Below are 20,357 nucleotides of genomic sequence, written 5' to 3' on the forward strand. Positions count from 1 at the left end.
TAAATAAATAGAATCTTTTTTAAAAGTTAAAATATATTTTTAAATGTTTTTTTGAAGAAAAAATGTTTACTTAAAACTAAATGAAGTGGGTCCAATCTGAAAATTATTAAGCCATTAATTTTGTTTAAACATTTCATAAATACAGTTTTCATCAGATAGATCTTTCTGAAGCAGAGGCTTCTGCCTCCAGTTTCATTTTTAAATTGAGTTTGTTTTCATTTTTCCATCACCTGAGTGGGTTAGGGCTGTGATTTGTGGTTTAACTAGAAACTGTGGGGGTGGGCCGAGCGATCTGTTTTAATAAGATGAGTTTTCCGATGAGTTGGATGTACACGTAGTTTTGAGAGTTACTGCTCTAGATCAACATTTCTAGGCCTAGCTTACATTGAAGAGCTCCTGTGGGAAATGTAACCTGCAATTTTGGCCTTACAGGCACCAACTTTTTTTCTAGTTAAACCAGGCAGACAATATAAACAATTAAGTTGAATCATTTTATAATCTATTTCAGAATTGTGTGTATAAGTCATATATAGTAGTACTTAGAAATTGCAATTCAGTCTACGAGTCCTATCAAAAGATAAGTATTTTTGAAAAGCTACTTCTGATCGTCAGTCAGATCCTTTTTTTTAAGATTTTATTTATTTATTCATGAGAGACACACACAGAGAGGCAGAGACACAGGCAGAGGGAGAAGCACCCTGCACCTATTGAATTAGAGTTTAAGTGTTTTTTTTCCTGCATAGGTTATTCAAATGGCAATAATACTCATGTACTTTGCAGAGTTTTATGAGGATTTAACACACACATTTGTATATAGTAAAGCCTCTGTGGTACATGGTAAGCAGGGAATGTTTTATATTTTTAGTATAATTACTACATGTAAAAGCTGAATTCGTTTTACATAGAATATTGTAAACATTGACATTTTTCCAATAATACAGTCAAGTAAGTCCCCAGACCAGCAGTGTAAGTGATATGCTCTGTCAAAGGTGAGTCATCCCCAAATGTTGCCTTCCAGAATGGGAAAAATGGGTTAGGTGGCACACGGGAGATTTTGACGGGGTTTCCCAAAATGGTCCAGATTTAAGATCTCCAGGTTAGAGTGAATAAATGGTTAGGAAGTGAATGTTGGAAGGAGAGCCAGAAGATTTAAGGACCAGCTTTTTTAGGGTGGACTATATGAGAGGAGATTGATACATGACAGTAACTGATGGGACGTGATCACAGAGGAGGGAGCATCGGGGCCTTAACAGACAGGAGGTTAGCTGGCTTTCGAGGAGAGAAGGGATCTATGCTGCGGGAAGGGGAAGCGGGCATCTGGGTTCCAGAAGAGCAGGTTTGGGAAACAAGACCCTTGTGGTCAGGTGTTTGGAAGCCTATCACGTAGGAGAAAGATTACTCTGCTTGTCCCTGGCAGTAAGGGATAAGATCAGCCCCTGGGGGGGGGGGGGGGTGTGCAAGTCCGAGGAAGACCAGACCTTGGGCCACCACAGAAAAGAACCGTGCGAGAACCGAGCAGGTGCAAAGATGCCAGGGACTCAGCCTGGAGAGTTGGGCCTGGCTGGGCTCCCCGGGATGCTCCTCACCAGCTCCGAAACGTCGCGTGAACTGTCGTGGGCCCCAGGCCTCTCCTTGACCCCAGGCCCTGGGCTCGGGGCCCACCCTGTCTGGCAGTCCTCCTGCCTACTATGACTCCTTTTGAAGAATTTAAACTAATTTCCTCAAAGACACAGTGTTAACCTTGTCACCCTCCTCTGAAGTGGTCTGTATCGTTCCTCCGAAGAGCTGTTTAATTCCTGTCGCCCTCGTTCACCCTTTCCTCCGCCTCCCCCTCTTTCTAGGCCCTTGCTACGTTCCCTGGCCAGTGTAGCGGTAGAAACAGGTAGACATTCAGAGGGGCCTCGTTGACATCATTCCAAATTAACATTCTACGAGAACTCGAGAAAGATCCCCGGGATTTTACCCTCTCTTGCAATTCGAATTGCGGAGCACATGCCCAGCTCCGCGCCCCGGAGGAAGCCCAGGCCGCCCCTGGCGCCCTCGGCCCCGGCTCAGCCCCGCAGCGCCCGCAGCAGGTGCCACACAGCAAAAGTCACCGGGGACACCTATATGTTTGGGCAACTGGAATTGTGGCAAGAGTTTTATTAAGCCGAGAATGGCTCTCTGTGTCAAGAGGCTTTTCCTTCGGTGCGAGTAGTACAAACTCAGCCCCTGGGGATTCGTGCTGGCACGCACACAGCAGCCACCACCATGTGGCCGTCAAGAGCGAGCGTTTCTTGTGTGTGGCAGGAGCCTCGTGTCACAGGCCAGGTCTCCGGGATCGTCGGTAACCCCTAAATTCATGATGGGTCATGTGGAAAGATGATCCAGTGCCCAGGGAGAGAGGAAATACCGTGCAGAGTTCAAATTTTGTGTGTGAGCGTTGGCAAAGTGCTGCAGTAAATTGGCATTTTCTTCACATTAGTCACAGTGCAAAAGAAGGCGGTTTTTAAAGCAAAGAGTAATCTCTGGAATCTAGCATAAAGACTCTTGTTAGTTTCAGGCCCTTTGCATGATGTTGCTCCTTTGTGGGGAACCAAAAAAAAAAAAAAAAAACCCCTCCATCCATTTTTGCTTCCTCAACATCAAAGGAAGATCGAATGCTTCGGAGAATCCTTGTGCAAAACAAGGGGAAGAAATTTAGAAACTAATCAACATTTCTGCTCACTGTATTTGTTCTAAGTCATGTTGTTTCTAATTTTGGAACGCATCTGTTCCTTCTTTTTGTTTTGTGTTACTTCTTAGTATGTCATAGCAATACGTTCCCATTATCAGGAGAGCAGCAGAATTGAGTGCCTAATTTTGTTTGGTGTCTGAGACTGTTACTCTATTTTTATCTTGTAATTTGGGTAAGACTTAAATTCTAACATTTTGAAACTTAGAAATACGTATTTAATGGTTTTACATATTGATAGAGTGGAGAAAAGATGAGGTTTTTATTTGAGTACAGAAAATAAAACATCTAATTGATTTTTGAAGCACCACTGCAAAGAAATTTTTATGTTAAAATTTCTGGGAATGGAAACGTCTGAATTTTTTTTAACTGCGTTCATAATTACATGTATACTTATGGATGTAATTCTAGGCTTAGAACAGTGACAGTTAATAAAATGCTTATTATCTGTTGAGCAATTAATAGGAAAACCTGGATTATTTCCAAGGGTAGTCAAATTATCATAACTTGCAATTATAATACATGTGCTGAAGCTTTTGTGACATCTCATTCTTGGAGTGATAAATATATTCCTGTCATACGAATGTTGACTGGGTACCAGGATAACACTTGTGTAATACCACTCTTGGGTCACTTAAACTTACATATTTATCTGTGTCCTGCTCATTTCTTCAGGATCATGTGCGTTTTAAACAGCATTGATAAAAGGAGTGAGGGAAAGAGAACAGAATAATATGCAAGGTAACCTGGCACAGGGGCTCTATCTAATAATTAGCTTTACCTGTGTAGTCAGAGGTCAGTCTTAAAGACATTACCTGAAGACAAGGCCACTTCCTATGGTATAGAGATTTTTTCATACAGTATCCAGTTCCTTTGTCAGTTTTCCTGGGCAGCTTATGGTAAGATAGAATTTAAGCACAACTCTAAGAGCATGTTTTTTTGACTTGGATTGGGTTCAGGTTGACTCCAGGTTTGCAAAGTAAATCTGATGAGTTGTTGTAATATTGGGTGCATTGCCTGACATGTCTGAGGCTCATTTCACTCATCTAGTACATACTGAAGCTCACCATTTGGTGAGCATTATGCTGTTGAGTTCTCATTTAAACATCATGATCTGTCCCCTTTACAAAAAGTTTGGGAAGCTGGGGTTTTTAAGGTTGATAACCTGCCCTCAGTTGCACAGCAGGTAAGTGGCAGACAAGGAATTGAACCTAGGTCTCTGGTGCCACATTTCAAGCTCTTACCTCCTGAGCCAGTGGCTCCCAAAATTTTCCATGATTACCCGGAGAGCTTGATTAAACACGCATTCCATGGGCCCTCGGTTTCTGATTCCGTAGACCTCCTCTAGGGACCAAGAATGGATTTCTAACCGGTGCCCAGATGTGGATGCTGCTGGTCTGAGGACCGTGCCTTGAGAATTACTGCCTGACTCCGTTCCTCTGAAGAACCAATGAGAGAGTTCATGTGCTGTGCTTGTATCACTAATCCCTGACATTTGTTGACTGTTACCATGTCCTAGACACTGTTCTAAGTTAATTCCTTGTTAATCTCACATTAATCTTAGGAGGCAGCTAAATCACAGGGAGAGGAGAGGGGGTGTGATCGCCACTTAAGAGAGAAGGAACCTGGGGTAGTAGAGGCCCCCAGTAAGGGGGTCTCCTCATGGGGTCTCCTCATGCATCAGGGGCAGAGCTGCATGTTCTCATTATTTTGTCATCTGAACTGGTTTCAAAGGCCACTGTCCCTGGGGCTGTCTCCAGAAGCAGATTTCAGGCTATGGCAACTTTGAGAGAAGAGGTGACACTCCCTGCTTTTCATCCATTTGTGTTTTATGTCCTTGGAGGGGAGGCTATTGTAGGCGAGGCCTGGGAAGGAAGGGTTTCCCTCCTTTTCGTTTTGTTCTCCCAGCATTATGAAGGGTGGTGACACAGTTTGTTATTCTGATGGATGATGAGATTCTGGAAACGAGCTATATTTCAGCTGAGCTGTGACATTGTTGATATTCATCAGCGTGGATAAAAGGGGTTGCAGGTGATTTTGTATGATAAAACTGTGCTGGTGTTACCAGTGCATTAAATCAGAAGCTACGTCCGCCAATGTTGGCCACCCAACAGCAGGGTGTTCACTAATCTGTGGTGTTAGCCTGCTCATGGCTGCCCTAACAGCCAAGGAAAAAGTCTCAAAATAAAAAATGAAGGAAGTGAGAGAGAAAATCAAGCCCAAATAAAGTTTGAAACTTGTACTCTGCCTAGGAAACTGTAGTTTCCCCTCATTCATTTTAAAGCTTAAGGAGAAAGCATAAGGTGGTTTCAAAGGGTGACACTGCATTGATAGATAAATACTTTGGCTCTGTTAAAAATTGTGTTGAGTGACTAGTATGTGTAAGATGCTTACAAAAATAGGGATCCCTGGGTGGCTCAGTGGTTTAGCGCCTGCCTTCGGCCCAGGGCGTGATCCTGGAGTTCCCGGATCGAGTCCCACATCAGGCTCCCTGCATGGAGCCTGCTTCTCCCTCTGTCTGGGTCTCTGCTTCTCTCTCTCTCTGTATCTCTCATGAATAAATAAATAAAATCTTTTAAAAAAAAGATGCTTACCTCTTTAAAAAAAAAATATACTTGCCTCTCCTGCCAAGGAGAACTCATAGTGGACCTCACAATCGAGTAGGTGTTCAGTTAATTTATAGAAGAGGATCTAAGTCTGGAGTAACTGTAGCCTGGTACATTTATCTTGTCTTTGAGTTACTGGTGTGATGATTTCCATGATGCCAGTATTTGAATCCTGGGACAAATCCTTCTTTGTAATGGGAGAGCCATTTAGCTGTAGAGCTAGAGCTAGGTCCCAGGCCTCCTTATGGATAGCTTGGACTTCTCTCTGATTTCAAATGGCCTTATTTACATATTGTGTGGATTTGTCTCCCAATCTTAAGCTGTGAAACTTGCAAAGGGCATTATGACTTATTGTGACTTTTTTGGATAATCATCTGTGTTTTATTCCTTTTTGTTTCCTTGAAGATTTCAAACATAGCAGTGCAAACTCTAGACACAATCGAGAACAAAAGGGAAATGCCACCTAGACAGGTCTCCACTGGTGGTTGGGGCACCGAATGTGGACATACATGGTTTGATGGAAGGAATCACCTGTGCATTTATTCTGGTCTGTTGCAGGTTAACGAAGCCCTTGTCATTTGCTGATTGTGTTGGGGATGAGCTGCCGTGGGGATGGGAAGCTGGGTTTGACCCACAAATTGGTGTCTACTACATCGATCACGTCAACAGTAAGTTTTTCTTTTTTTATAAAATCAAACATAGCAGAAAAGTAATCCCCCCAAATCTAGAATCCTACAAAAGTGTTGACTCTACAAAGTGAATTTATTTTATTTTATTTTAAAGATTTTTTTTTTTTTTTAATTCATGAGAGATACGGAGAGAAAGGCAGAGACACAGGCAGAGGGAGAAGCAGGCTCACATGGAAAGCCCGATTCGAGACTCGATCCCAGGATCCCGGGATCACGCCCTGAGCTGAAGGCAGATGCTCAACCACTGAGCCACCCAGGTGTCCCTGAATTTCTTTATTTTAAACCCCATTTTCTCAGTGACTAATATACCTGAAATACCCATTTTGGAATCTAGGGCCCATATGTAAATTGGTCTTATGGAGGCAGAGGCAGAGAAATGAATCTGCCTGTGTCTGTCTGCCTGGTAGGGGTTAAGTTTTCTTGAGTACAGCTGTGGGGCCAGTGAAGACCATGAGCTTCTCATCCCATGATCACTGCCCTTCAGGTTGGGATTCTTCTTTTTCTTGTTCTTGCCACGGACAGAATTGGTGTGCGGGGCGTGTGGTACAGCGAGGTCCAGTGGCTGCGTGTATCAGATGGGGGAGAGGTTGACACATCAGAACTCTAGAAGATGCAGCTGTACCATGGAAAAGACCTAAGCCCTTGTTACCCTTATTTTGGTTTGGTTTCCTGATTTCTTTGTGTTTGCAAGGGAAACACCTCTCACTTTAACAGCTTTTTAATCATTTAGATCGCTGAATGATAAGGCTAGGACAGAGGATTACTGTGGCCATGAAAAACTTTGTAAAACATACACCTTCGGCTCAAGTCATGATCTCAGGGTCCTGGGATTGAGCCCCATGTTGGGCTCCCTGCTTCTCCTTCTCCCTCTGCCCCTTCCCCGGCTTGTGCGCACTCTTTTTCTCTTTCAAATAAATCAATATGATCTTAAAAAATATATAGTACTCTTTAATATCTTTAGGAATAATATCATTATAAACAAATATCTTCCTTGATGCTTGGTAGTGATGGCTTGCATCTGCCTTTGTGTAGGCATATGATAAAATTTTTGAGAGGCACAAAAAGCCCAAATGAATAACAGTGATGTCTTAGAAACCTCAGGATGTTATATATATATATATATATATATAATATGCTCACAGTACTTATATCAGATTTGAGAAAATAACCTTCCACTGATACTCTGTCAAGGTCTTTTTTTTTTTCTTTAAATCTGTGCAAATAGTCACTTCCCAGGGTGATGGGGAAGAGTTCCAGAACTGATGGGACTGCTTCATTCATGCCTGAAATCCGCAGAGGCTGAAGCCATGGGGTGTGCCCTGAGCTGGGGGAGAGGGCTTTGTGCCCCCAGGTGACCTGGTAGGAGGCTCCAGTCCAAGTGCGGTTGGGGTTGGGCTGCAGGACTCGCTTCCAGCAGTTCACACTGCAAGGAGGGCCTCTGCCGGGGAGGCCACCGAGAGTGGATAATAAAATGCTCCCCCCAAACCAATGGCAGCCAGTGAGCCAGGCAAGAGGCAGTTGGGATGTATGGCATGGTGAATGTTACACCATGGTGGGCATGCAGGCAGCATAGTGAGTCACTGTGCGCTTGAGGGCTGTAAAATTGTCTGATTTTCACAAGTAGATGGGATGGAGAGATCAAAAGGAGCAAGGACTTAGAAGAATTAAGTCAGTTTCTCAGCGAACACAGATAGCTAGTCACCTGTTACAATAGAACATCTGGTTCATATAGTTTGGGAACCAGCTTTCATGCACACACTAGTTCAGCATAACTACATAACTAGTTTCTGTACCATGTGATTAGGAATAATGTGACTTTTGTGTAGAGATACCTCTCCCTGAAAGTTTGTACAAATTCCGTGAAGAATTCATAATTGTGGATTTTAAAGTTAGCTTTCATTTTTGTATTTTCTAGTAAACCTTTCTTGGTTGTATTATTATATGTGGGTTTTATTGCTTATCCATGATTGACATCCAAATATTTTAAAGTTTTGATGGAAGGGACAACTTCTGGTAAAATTCAGTTCATTCTGAACAGTTGTAACACCTTATGTCATCGCAAATAAGTAATTCAGTGGAATATCTGGAATCTATAACTATTTAAATCTCACTTTCAAACAAGTTTATCTGTTTTTCTTTAAATAATATTTGCGGAGGCAGAAACAAGCCTCCCTGTCCTGGTTCGACAGCACAAGCTCTCACGGCACCAAAATGAGAAGATTTAAGTCAGCTTCCCTCTTACTACCTACAGATTCTCAGGTTCCTAAAGCCACCTTTAGGGCCTTCCTTCCTGTCTCAGTGGAAGAGGAGTTCTCCTGGATGCCCCAACCCCTGAGAACCCTCTTAATAACTTTATTTTTTTTTAAGATTTTATTTATTTATTCATAGAGATGCAGAGAGAGAGAGAGAGAGAGAGAGGCAGAGACACAGGCAGAGGGAGAAGCAGGCTCCATGCAGGGAGCCTGACGTGGGACTCGATCCCCGGTCTCCAGGATCATGCCCTGGGCTGCAGGCGGCGCTAAACCGCTGTGCCACCGGGGCTGCCCTCTTAATAACTTTCATATCCCATCCTTTTCTCCTCTTTCATTTCCTTAATGATCATTTTCTGGTTTTAAAAATCTCTTCCACCATTTCTTTATCTAGTGGTTCTTTTGTCTTAGTATTTAAACACTGGAAACTCTCAAAATGAAACTAAACCAAATCACCAAAAGAAACAAATAACAGCTATCTCTCCGAACCCCACTAATCTGTACTCAAACCTGCTTTTCTGCACCAGCTGTGGCCCTGTGTTTTCTCCTCCCCCCGGAAGCTTCATGAACCTCACTGTGTCCACTGTTCTCCATGTTGTCACAGAGACTACCCTTGCTGGGCTCACCTGAGACCCCACAAATGGCCACATCCAAACAACATCTGGGTCTCATCTTCCTTCATCCAACAGAGTCCCTTGTCACTGTGGGTTTCCTCTTGCTCTTTACTTCCTTGGATTTCATGATACCTTCTATTGGGTTTTTTTTTTGTTGTTTGTTTGTTTGTTTTTACCATTCCCAGCTGCTCGTGCCCTCTTTCCTTTTTGCCTGGCCCTGGTGTCAGGATTTCTGTAGTAGCCTTCTGTTTGCAGCCTGCAACAGCCTGCAACATCCCCTTGGGTGATGACCTCAATCACTTCCCAAAGCCGATGGCTACCAAACTTGTCACTTAAGTCTTGTCCAGAGTTCCAAATGCATGCATTTGATTTTACGATGCAGCTCTTTCCCATCTGCCCCCAACAGGCCTCCACTTGTATCCCCTTCTCTGGCCTACCCTGGCACTGGTGGACGTTGCCTCTGTGCTCTGTGCTACCTGGGCTTTCTGTCTCTCTTTGCAATGGTTGGTTCTAGCCCTGAGCACTGTCTGCGCAGCGCAGCCTCTGGGCCCTCCCTTGTGGCCACATCCATCTAGGGCCTCTCTGCCCAGGCCTTGCTGCTTCCCTCAGGCCCTCTCTGGCACCCAGCCCTCCACCCTGCAGCCCTTCTCCCATTCCAAATGAGGTGCCCTGTCCAGGTATTTCTGTTGTGCTAGGCACATAGGGATTTTTAAGAACCATTTGTCAAATTGCACTTAAATTATTTATTTGTGTGTTTTCTTTACTAAATCGTGAGTTTCCTGTGGACAGTGACTGCATGTTCATTTCTTTATCCTTGGGTACCTAGTATCATGATAAACTCTTAAATCTTAGAAGGATGGAAGAGCTTTCGTGTTTAACTCACACATCGAAAGCTTTCTGTTTGTTTTTGAAGAAATTAAAGTTCAAGTATAAATTATGCTTCAGAGAGTACCCTTCTGAATATTTAAAAACTTAATTATTAGAATACAGGTTTTCAAGCCTACCGTTTTGCTTTAGTGCAATAATTGTATCCCAGTGGTCTGATGGATTTACTGTGCCCTAAAGTGCCCAAATTACCCACAGCAAGTAGTTTTCCCACTAAAAAGAATCTGGTCCATTATCTCATTAATCTTAAAGACATTCCTGTGAAGTAGTTTAGGGAACAAATGGTATTATCTTCTCATAACAGCTGGTCCACACATATGTTGTGTCTTGACATTGTATAGTTTCAGCATTATTTTCTCTTTATTTACAAAAAAATGAAATAAAGGCTGTTTGGCTGTTTAACACTATTTCTGTGTAACACTATCTAACACTATTAAATATTTAGAAGTAAAAGATTTGACCTTGTCAATGAGTATTTAGGCCTTAAGTGTTTTATGATAGGATTCTTTAGTGGGTTTGTGTGGAGTAGGGGTATAGATATTGGTGGGGGAATATTTATAACTAGAAGGTAATTATGAAGTACTATTTATGAGGTTTTGATATCACCATGAGCAGAAATAAATAACTTTTTTGGTAGCTTTAGTTGTACCTTAATTTTTTGGTCTTTCTTTTGGTAATGGAGGTTTCCTTTACATAAAAGAAAATGCACAGATTCTAAATGTGCATTTCAATGAATTGTGGCAAATGTATAAATCTTTTGTAACTGCCACTCCAGTCAATATGCAGATATACAATATGCAGTATCCTGTCCCCTTTCAATCACCCCTTCCCCACCGCTACAGGTTGTTCGGATTTCTATCACAATGGCTTAGTTTTGTCTGTCCTAGAACTTCGTATAAACTGAGTACATTCAATTCCGTGGATGGAATCTTTCACTGAGCATATTTTTAAAAAATAGGCTACTGATACTGATACAACATCATGGATGAATATTCATAGTGCCTTCATCTGACAACGAACCTGTATCTGGATCATATAAAGAACTCCTGAAAATTAACGTGAAGAGGATAAACAATCCAATTGAAAAAGGATCAACCACCTTAGACACTTTCTCAACTCTCCTTTCTGCCATCTTGCCCCCCACTCAATCTCTGGCTCCCGTGGGGCCTCTTTCCCTGATATTCTAGCAAGTAAGATGGCAGCTGTAGCCTCACCACCTTATGAATGCTCCTCAGGACGGCCACTGTCTTAGGATAGAGTGGAGAGCACATGAGCCTGCAGAGGGATGGGGCTGCCGCCATACCACTGACCACCGACCACCGACCACTGACCACCCTTGCCTGCCATGGAGTTGCAACTCACCCCTGGGCTTCTCTGGGTTGGCAGTGGGAGACTTGGCTTGCGGCACCCCCTCGGTCCTATGACGAGAGAGAGTGGCTTCTGCCTTGGAGCTCTTCGTGTCCACATCCACTCGCAGTAGCTACAGTTATAAGAAAGACAAGAGGTGAGGGAGGTATGAAAAAACAACAAACTAGGACAATTGCTATAGGTTGTTCTGTTGAGTAGCACCTCCGCAGCCATCCTTGCCCTAACTTAGGGTGTGGCCGCTTCCTTGGTTTCGTGTGCACCGTCCTTGGTGCTCGTGGTGTCATCTCTTGGTTTTGTTTGGCTTTCCTTGGTTTTCAGTGGTAATGGGTGGGAGAGGTTGGAGGACGTGCACTCACTCCATATGACCCAAACCGAACTCCTCTGTATTAGTTTCGAAGCAACCCATGTTGTGTTGAAATTTGATGAGAATTCCCCAAGTACGTGTACTATTCTATACGGAGCTGTCTCCTTTAGAAGAAGGGAAGTAAATTTGGGGCCCTCTTATTTCGTCCTTGTTTTATTTTCATGCTTTATATTTTCCTAGCAGGATAAACTATTAAGATATTTTGTAAAGAAAAATCTTAGCCACTTAAACCACCCAAGGAAAACCAATGATGGTGGTGGTGATACTAACGTTTAGTGAGAATAATGAACAGTTTTTAGTATTGCGAATCTATGGGATGATCTACATGTTTCATATAGTTGTCACTCCGGGGGTCTAGTCTCAGTCAGTCACCGTAGTCCCTTCCTTCCACCTAGATGGAGGGTGACGAAGATGATGGCGCCTTTCCTTCTGCACCTGAAACCTTCCTTCCTGCAGACTGCTCCTTCTCCCTCACCTCATTTGCCACATGTTGAGAGCCCCCACATCTTGTCATCCTTGAAGATGCGACCTCACCCTCATCCCCCAGCATGCTGTCCTTTATCTCCACCACTATTATTCTTTGCTGTTACCACGGGAACAACTCTCCTGCCTGTGTTTCTGGCTCTGATTGTCAGACATTTCATTTATAGGCCATTGCTACCTGTTTTGCCCTTAAGGCTTCAAAACAACGAGTACAAAATGGGATTCTTCTGTTTTCCCTTTGACTTGATTATTTTTTGATACATTATGGTTCTTGTGATTACTAAATTGAAAAATTTAGACTTGTTTTTGTCAGTTCTTACAGATTTTTTTATCTGTGATATCAAATTTTCTCATTTAGCCACTTGTCCCCTGCTGTTTTCCTTTTTTTTTTTTCCCTGCTGTTTTCCTAATTCAGATCCTCATTACCTTGTGCCCTTTCTTTCCCTTTTTTTTAAAAAAAATAATTTTATAGAAGTAATATATGTGCATAGGAGAAAAGGAGAAAATATAGATAAATTAAAGGAAGAAAAATATTATCCATATTCACATAAGCCAAAGAAAACTAAGTATTCTGAATCTCCTAGTGTGTATCCTTCCAGACTTCTTTATATTGATACACATACACACACAGTTTTAAATACATTTTTATACTTCAAGTGGGATTATATTATACATATGGTTTTATAAACTTTTCTCACTTCACATATCTTTCATCAAAAAACTTTCTGCACAATCCTATTAACTTTTGTAGAGTTAGTAGAGTTCTGTATAGACAGTAAACCTCACATTTCTGTTAGATAACATTCCTCAAATACAACTAAGATCCTTTCATGGCCTTGCTTAGAACCTTTGTGGCACACCATCGCTCACAAAATGAATTTTGTATTTATTAACCTGGTGGTCAAGAAACCACAACCTACTGCGACTACTCTTGGAGTACCAAGGAAGAAATGAGACAATACAGGAGAATGTGGGAGGGACCACCATTGGGCTGGCAGGACAAGGGAGGAAAAGTAGAAGTGCCCTCTCCATTGTGAAGGACGTAGTCATGTCTGCCAGAGACCGTGCTCTGAGCTGATAGCTAAAGGATGATTTAATTAACTAGGCCTGGCGAAGAAGGAGTTGGGGTAGAGTTTGGAGGGTGAGAGAAGATTACCTTCCTGGGAGAAGAGAGACCACAAGTTAAAGCCACAGGTCTAGGGAGGCCAAAGAAAATAGGGCTGATGAAAGAAAGAAATTGAGTGCAGCTGAAGGCTGTGTGTGTGTTTGTGGGGACCCGGGAGGTGGCTGGAGAAGTGAAGGGGTTAGGTCCCTGAGGGTCTGGAACCTTTGAAAGCCCTGTTCCATCACTGCCTGTTCCACAGAACCTTCCTTTTGCAGCCAGAGACAACCTTCTGTCTAAATTGCCGTGGCACTTAGCCATTCTCCTGTCAAGGCTTTTATCACTTTTTACTGGACGAACTAATTGTATTTCCTTTAATTCACGTATCACAGTTTCTTCTGTAGTTTGTAAGTTCCTTGGAAGGAGCATCTGGTTTCCCCCATATTGCATGTAGTAGATGGTCAGTACTTGGTAGAAGGAACAACAGATAATAAACCCGGTGGATATTTTCTAAGAAGAAAAAGGAGGACAGCTCCTCATACTCGTTCCACCCATTCTTCCCGAGCACAGCAGAACAGAAATAGGCATGACAGACAGGGATCATATTCCTTTCAAGAACCTAATGGCATCTTCCTCAATAAGCTCTCGTAACTCACAGCAGGTTCTCCATCTGTTGAGTTCCACATCTGAAGCTGTTGGAGTGTGAATTCCCTTCAGGTATGGGACATTTCCACAGACATCATGCAAATTATACGGTTTCCTGAGGTCACCAGGGCTTGATACCAAAATACCACGTTGTTATAATACACTTTTTTTTTTTAGTATTTACATTTAATAAATAGTCTTCATAAATCCACTCAGCAGATATAACCAGTGGAGGTGAAGCACAACCCTGCTTTATGAAGCCTTCTCCTGTGGTGCCTGTGGGAACCCCCTTTGGTAGCTCACGTTTGCATCGTGCAGTGTTTCAGAAATGTAAACATGCCCACTGCAGCTCTTTTAGCACACAGTATAAACCAGCCGACCAGAGTGTTTCTGCTGATCTATCCAAATAAATGCTGATCATTTATTATTATTATTAGTAGTAGTAGTAGTACTATTATTGTCCTTTATTCATTTCTTTTTTTTTTTTAATTTTTTTTTTTTTTTTTTTTTTATTTATGATAGTCACAGAGAGAGAGAGAGAGAGAGAGAGAGAGGCAGAGACACAGGCAGAGGGAGAAGCAGGCTCCATGCACCGGGAGCCGGACGTGGGATCCGATCCCGGGTCTCCAGGATCGCGCCCTGGGCCAAAGGCAGGCGCCAAACCGCTGCGCCACCCAGGGATCCCTTCATTTCTGTGTCAGTCTGTATTACCCTCAGTGTTCTGTGACAGTTTAGCCGTTGACAGGTATCTAATGGAAAGTATGCCAGTTTCCCAATATGTAGGGAACAGATGATTGGATGAAACCTCTGAAGGTATCGAGAGAGAACTAGGAGTATGCATCTTACTATAACTATTGTAACTTATAAACATTTTGCATTTTTCATAGGCATTTTGAGTTTATATAATCCCTTGGATCATCTAGTTTATTAGTTACGTATCTCACTATAACACATTATCTCAAAACTTTAGTGACTCAAAGTACATTTATTTATTATCTCCTGGTTCCTGTGTGTTATGAACCCAAGCAAGGCTCAGCTGAATCCTCCAGCTCACAGTCTTACAGGCAGGCTGTCCTCAAGGTGATAGCCAGGCACGACTGGAGAAGGATCCACTTTCATGCTCACTCACGTGGTTGTTGGCAGGATTCAGTTCCCTGTTGGCTGAGGGCCAGCAGCCCCCCTCATTCCTTGCCACGTGGGCCTCTCCATAGGACAGCTTACAGCATGGCAGTTGGCTTCATTACAGCAAGAAAGCCAAGGAGAACCAGGGAGGGAGTCACAGCCTTTTGTCATCTGGTCTTGAGTACCGTCCCATCACTGCTCTCTTGTTTTCATTAGAAGCAGATCTCTAGGTCTATGCTGTATTCAGGGAGCAAGGATACAAGGAGGTGAAGATTATTGCAAGGCAGCCACAGTTAGGAAAACTTTTTTAAGACCATAAATTTCGGGGTGCCTGGATGGCTCAGCGGTCAAGTGTCTGTCTTTGGCTTAGGGCACAGGGAGCCTGCTTTCACCTTCTGCCTGTGTCTCTACCTCTCTCTCTCTGTGTCTCTCATGAATAAATAAATAAAATCTTAAAAAAAAGAAAAAGGAGTTAAAGCTGGCAACTTTTTTTAAAGCTTAAATAATCCAAAAAATTCATTAAATTCTAAAAAAAAACCCAAACCACCTAACGTATTTTCAGAAACCACCCAGATTGAAGATCCACGAAAACAGTGGAGGGGGGAACAGGAGAAGATGCTCAAGGACTACCTCTCGGTGGCTCAGGATGCTCTCAGGACACAGAAAGAGCTTTACCACGTGAAAGAGCAAAGACTCGCATTGGCCCTCGATGAATACGTACGATTAAATGATGCCTACAAGGAAAAGTCAAGTTCCCACACAAGCCGTAAGTATACCGTGTGCCTGTTTAGACTGTGGAAATGGGGACCAAAGTGTAGATGAAAGAAGGCCACTTGGGTCCCAGTGGAGTTGCATTCTGAGTCCTGCCCCTCTCTCGGCAGAAAGAGCACCCGTGAAGCCACGAGGGAGTGAGGGCACCCCACAGACCTCTCAGCAAAACCCCTTGACTCCATTACACGCAGAAGTCCCCCGCCCTCATTTATGGATGATGAATCCCTTCTGGTTTTTGCTCCTTCCTCTGCCTGATTGCCTTTTATTTTTTTACTTTTTCCTGTTCAGGTCAAGGCAAGTGACTTGGCCCTCTTTGTCCCTCTTGTACAATATTTTGGCTGGGATGAATTTTCTTTTGATCCCCTCTCATGTCTCATGTCTCAGAAACTGATTCTCTGGAGCTGGTTTGGCTAAAGAGGCAGTTGAGATGGGCTCAGAAGTTCTACCTAAATTATAAATTTCAGGGTAACGCATAGCTCTGATAAGCTGTATGTGCCGTGACGTCCTCTAAGAGTTTATATATAGATATAAAATCCAGAAAACATTAAGCTCCATGGTCTTTATGATGTTCCTCTTTCTTGAGTTTTTATTTAAAAAATTTATAAAGGTTTGAAGATTACTTTTTATATTTAGGTGTCTGATGAATGACAATAAAGGAATTATAAAGTAAGTATCCACAGAAGCATGTAAATCTTGATTTTAGCGTTTGTAAATTCCAAACCAAGAACTAGTTATGCAACTTGCAAAAGTTACTTTCTTTTTTTTCCTTTTTTCTCTTTGAAAAGTATTCTCAGGATCTTCATCCAGTACTAAATATGATCCCGATATTTTAAAAGCAGAGATCTCCACTACACGATTAAGGGTAAGATTTTTTTTTTTTTAATTTGTGGTTCTACATTTAACGTGTGCACAGAATCCAAAGGAGATAGAAGGGGCTTTGGTGACCACCTGTCCTCTCCATTCGGTGCAGGGACCTCCTCTACTTTTTCCTGGGAGGGTGGCCTTTCTACCTTTGTTACTGCATGTTCAGAGGTGGAGAGCGTCTTTGTCATAGAGGCACATGTTCTATTACCCGGCAGTTCTGTCTATTACCTGCAGTAGGTTAAGCATATTATATATACCCGCGATGTTAAATATACTTATTTACTATAATATTAATATTACATTTCCAATATACTTAGTGTATTTAGTATGTTAAAGTTTGAGTCTCAGGAACTCCTCTTATCATGCTAAAATGTGTCTTCCAGGGTTGGGTATAATTGCTGTTTCACTGGATAGCCCGGTACTCAGAGGCGTACACATACCTTGTTCCCACGTCATTCCTTCTCTAGGGCAAAACTTTCTTAATTCCCCATACTTCCTCCTGGATTGTTGCCTAATCTTTATCCTAAATCATTTTGACCAAACTCCTGCCAAGGCCAGAGCTTCTTTATCCTTGATTTTGGGGAGTCTTAAAGACTGTTGGTCAAGGAAATGCATTCGTGCAGCCGGTATCTTGGTCATGATATAGATCATTACCATGACTCTTGAAGCCCCCACTGAGACCTGACATCCCTGAAGGTAATGCTGGCCTCATCAACACTGTCGGTAAATGTTTTACTTGCTGTGACTTTTGTAAAACTGGAATGCTGCCAGATGTATTATTTCATGGCTTCTTTTGAGTGACATTTTGAGATTCATCCACATTAGCCTTTATTGCAGTAAGCATTCCAGTTTTGTGCATGTACCATAAATTCTTTCTCTTCTGCTATTGATGTATATTAGAGTTTATTCCAATGTCTGGTCATTAAAGAGTATGTCTTAATATACACTTCTATGATACATATCTTTCTGGTGCACATAGGCACACATTTTCATTCGTTATGAAACCAGAAGTAGAGTGCCATATTGGAAGATTTACATGCTTCAACATTAGCAGTTGCTCACAGAGGGCTTCGGGTCTCTGACTTCCTAATATCTGCCCTTTAAAGCTTACACTACTTTCTACACATAGCTTTTGCCTTCGTCCCACAGATTTTGAATTTTATATTTTTATTATCAGTTAAAAATATTTTCTAACTCTTTATGATTTCTCATATAAGGGTATTAATATTTAAACAGTTGGGGGCTTTCTTATCGCTCTCTCTCTCTTTTTTTTTTTAATGATTTCAGCTTAATTCCCCACTGTGTATTTCTCAGTTCTAAAATTTCTGTTGGATTGTTTATTATTTCTAGTTACTTGCCCAAACTCTGCACATGGATATGTAATTTTTTGAACAAAATAATCACAGCTACTTTTAAATTCCATGTCTTTATTAATGAAAGCAGTATCTAGAGTTCCTAAATATTGGATTCCTCAATTTGGTCTGTTTTTTTCCTCATGATTGTTCGCCACTAGTTGGTCAAGCTTCTTGTAGCCGCTTACTTTTTATTAAGAACCATATGTTATGTATGAGAAATAGGATAACTTGAGGTTTGGGGTGATCTTGTCATCCTTCAGGGAAGATTTAGTGTTGCTTCTCATGGGCAGCTGGGCAGGGGCAGGTAATTGTAATTGGGTCATGGTTCAAGCTCTCTGCAATGTGGCCTTTGTTCCTTTTCAGAGAGTAGGTCTATTTCCACTTTACCCTTTGTCTTAGGACAGAGCTCTTCAAAATCCCAGCTGAACTTTGGGCTCTTCCTGCTTGATGGAGATCAAACTCCAGATCTCCCCTCTGAGTCTCTCAGCTTCTCTCAGGGAGGACCCCTGTGGGTCCTCCAGGAGCCAGCTCTCTGCACCGCCGACTTCAGCCACTGTCTTCTCCCAACTCATCAGCTTCTATTGTACACACACGTGCCTCAAACAGAGACCCCAACTATGGATTTCCTAACCTTTTGGGTCTTTAACACAAGTTCCTGCTACCTTAATAATTCTCCAGTATCTTCATAGAGATGTTTTTTTCCTTTCTCACAACTTCTCTGTTTGTTCTCAGAGGAAGAGTGCAAGAAAAGTTTATACTTTTGGAAGCTAAACCTCTTTTCAGTTCAGATTTCTTGGTTTAATTCATGAAAACAGAAATAAAAGGGTTCTGGATCATTCTCTCAGAAACATCTGTCCAGCGCATCGCAGACCCTTTACTCTGTCAGCCTACTCATGTGTCTCTATGTTTCTTGAGAAGAGCATGGCATGGCTTGTCAGGTCCCCTGTTGTACCTCAGTCTATACATTTATCTGATTTAAAAAAGGGGAATGAAAGTATTTTGTTAAACCTTAGTCTTAGTAAACTTCAGTCCTCGCTGGAGCTATGCACTTCTCAGGAAACTATTAAGTATTATGATAGGCCTTTTGAAACTTTAACAGTTTTTCAAAGTTCTTATCTTTGTAAAATATATTGTATATGGAATAGCCACAATAGGAATAGTCTTTTGTTCTTTCTTTTAGGAAAGATAAAGAGACTTTAAAATTTTTTAAATTAATTTAATTTAATTTTTTAATTTCATCTATGTTAGTTAATGTATAGTGAAACTAAAGAAGAGGTTTAAAAACAAAAGCATCAGATGTATCTCCTGCAAATGACCATTCAGAAAAAAATGAGGTCCCATCACAATCGGGAGATTCCCAGGAGATCCCAAGTGGTCTCATTTCCCAGACCTGTCTCCTGATGCAGCAGAATCTCCTAGATAAAGCCTATTTTATACTAGATTTTTTTTGTACTCTTACTATCAGAAGCCTGTACTTTGTATATATATTTCATCACTGTGGGATGGTAAGGAAGTGCTTCCCTCCAGAGGAGGTTGTAAGACATTCATAGAATGAAAGATCAATGAAAGATCAGAAGTGACGCTGTCTTCGTCTCTTTCATTAGTGAATAGGTGATTGTTTAACACTTATTGTCAGGGTAAATGCCTTTTTATTTATTTATTTATTTAAATTTATATATATATTTATTTATTTTGGTAAATGTCTTTTTACTGATGCTCCCATAGCAAATTGACCCTTGTGGTACCTGTTGCTGTTGTCGTGCTTTGAACATGGGGATCAGATGATGCCTTCTCTCTGCTGTTTGTGCACATTTTGGCCGGGTAGCACTCTGAGAACGCCCCAGCCATTCAGAAGAGGATGAGTAGGTAACTTGGCAGAGTCTCATAGATTTTGATAATCTGGCCTTTCTTGGATTGCCTACCCTGTAGAAATCCCTGTGTTGGCTAGGCCCTTTCACAAATTAATGGTACAGAAATAATAATCCACGAATGAACTAATAACTCATTGCTTTGGTGTCTCAAGTACCTGCCTGCGTTTTTGGTCACTAACAATTTTTCACGACTAGCCAAACACTATCTTCATCTTCATTATTTCGATGTAACAGTATTAGTCGATGTCATTCAATTCTTTTACCAAATTAGAGCTAGTTGGTCAAGTATTGGGGAACCAGGTATTTAGGAACATCTCTCTAAAACACCTGTTTTATAATGTGGTCATAGGTATTGGTGACGACTGGGTTTTCTTCTTGGTCAAGTGGGATAATACTACTTCATGGCGTCTTATTTCTCATTACTGAAATGGTAAAGTGAATAAATTAATGCTTTTTATTAATACACTTATAACTTTTAGAGGTAGTATTTGTGTGAGAAAATGTGTCTTAGGAAGAAGAATGTAAACACTTTTTACTGCGAAATTTGTTATTTCTACAGTGAAGTCCATTATTTCTCAGTAAACTGGGAAAAAAACTATTTCATTTATTCATAATAGATACTTAGACCATAGCCTTCTTGGGGTAGAGAATGGAAT

At 41.7% G+C, this 20,357-nt stretch overlaps 1 protein-coding gene across 1 annotated transcript in view; it reads left to right on the forward strand.

The window, feature by feature from the left end:
• WWC2 (WW and C2 domain containing 2) overlaps window positions 1-20,357 on the forward strand; it is a 204,740-nt gene that overhangs the window by 96,696 nt on the left and 87,687 nt on the right. Inside the window, exons 2-4 of the mRNA XM_041753925.1 lie at window positions 5,878-5,987; window positions 15,403-15,606; window positions 16,397-16,473. Coding sequence (XP_041609859.1) covers window positions 5,878-5,987; window positions 15,403-15,606; window positions 16,397-16,473 — 391 coding nt within the window. The remainder of the gene's footprint in view (window positions 1-5,877; window positions 5,988-15,402; window positions 15,607-16,396; window positions 16,474-20,357) is intronic.

This window comes from Vulpes lagopus, chromosome 4, assembly GCF_018345385.1.
Source record: "Vulpes lagopus strain Blue_001 chromosome 4, ASM1834538v1, whole genome shotgun sequence".
Classification (NCBI taxonomy): domain Eukaryota; kingdom Metazoa; phylum Chordata; class Mammalia; order Carnivora; family Canidae; genus Vulpes; species Vulpes lagopus.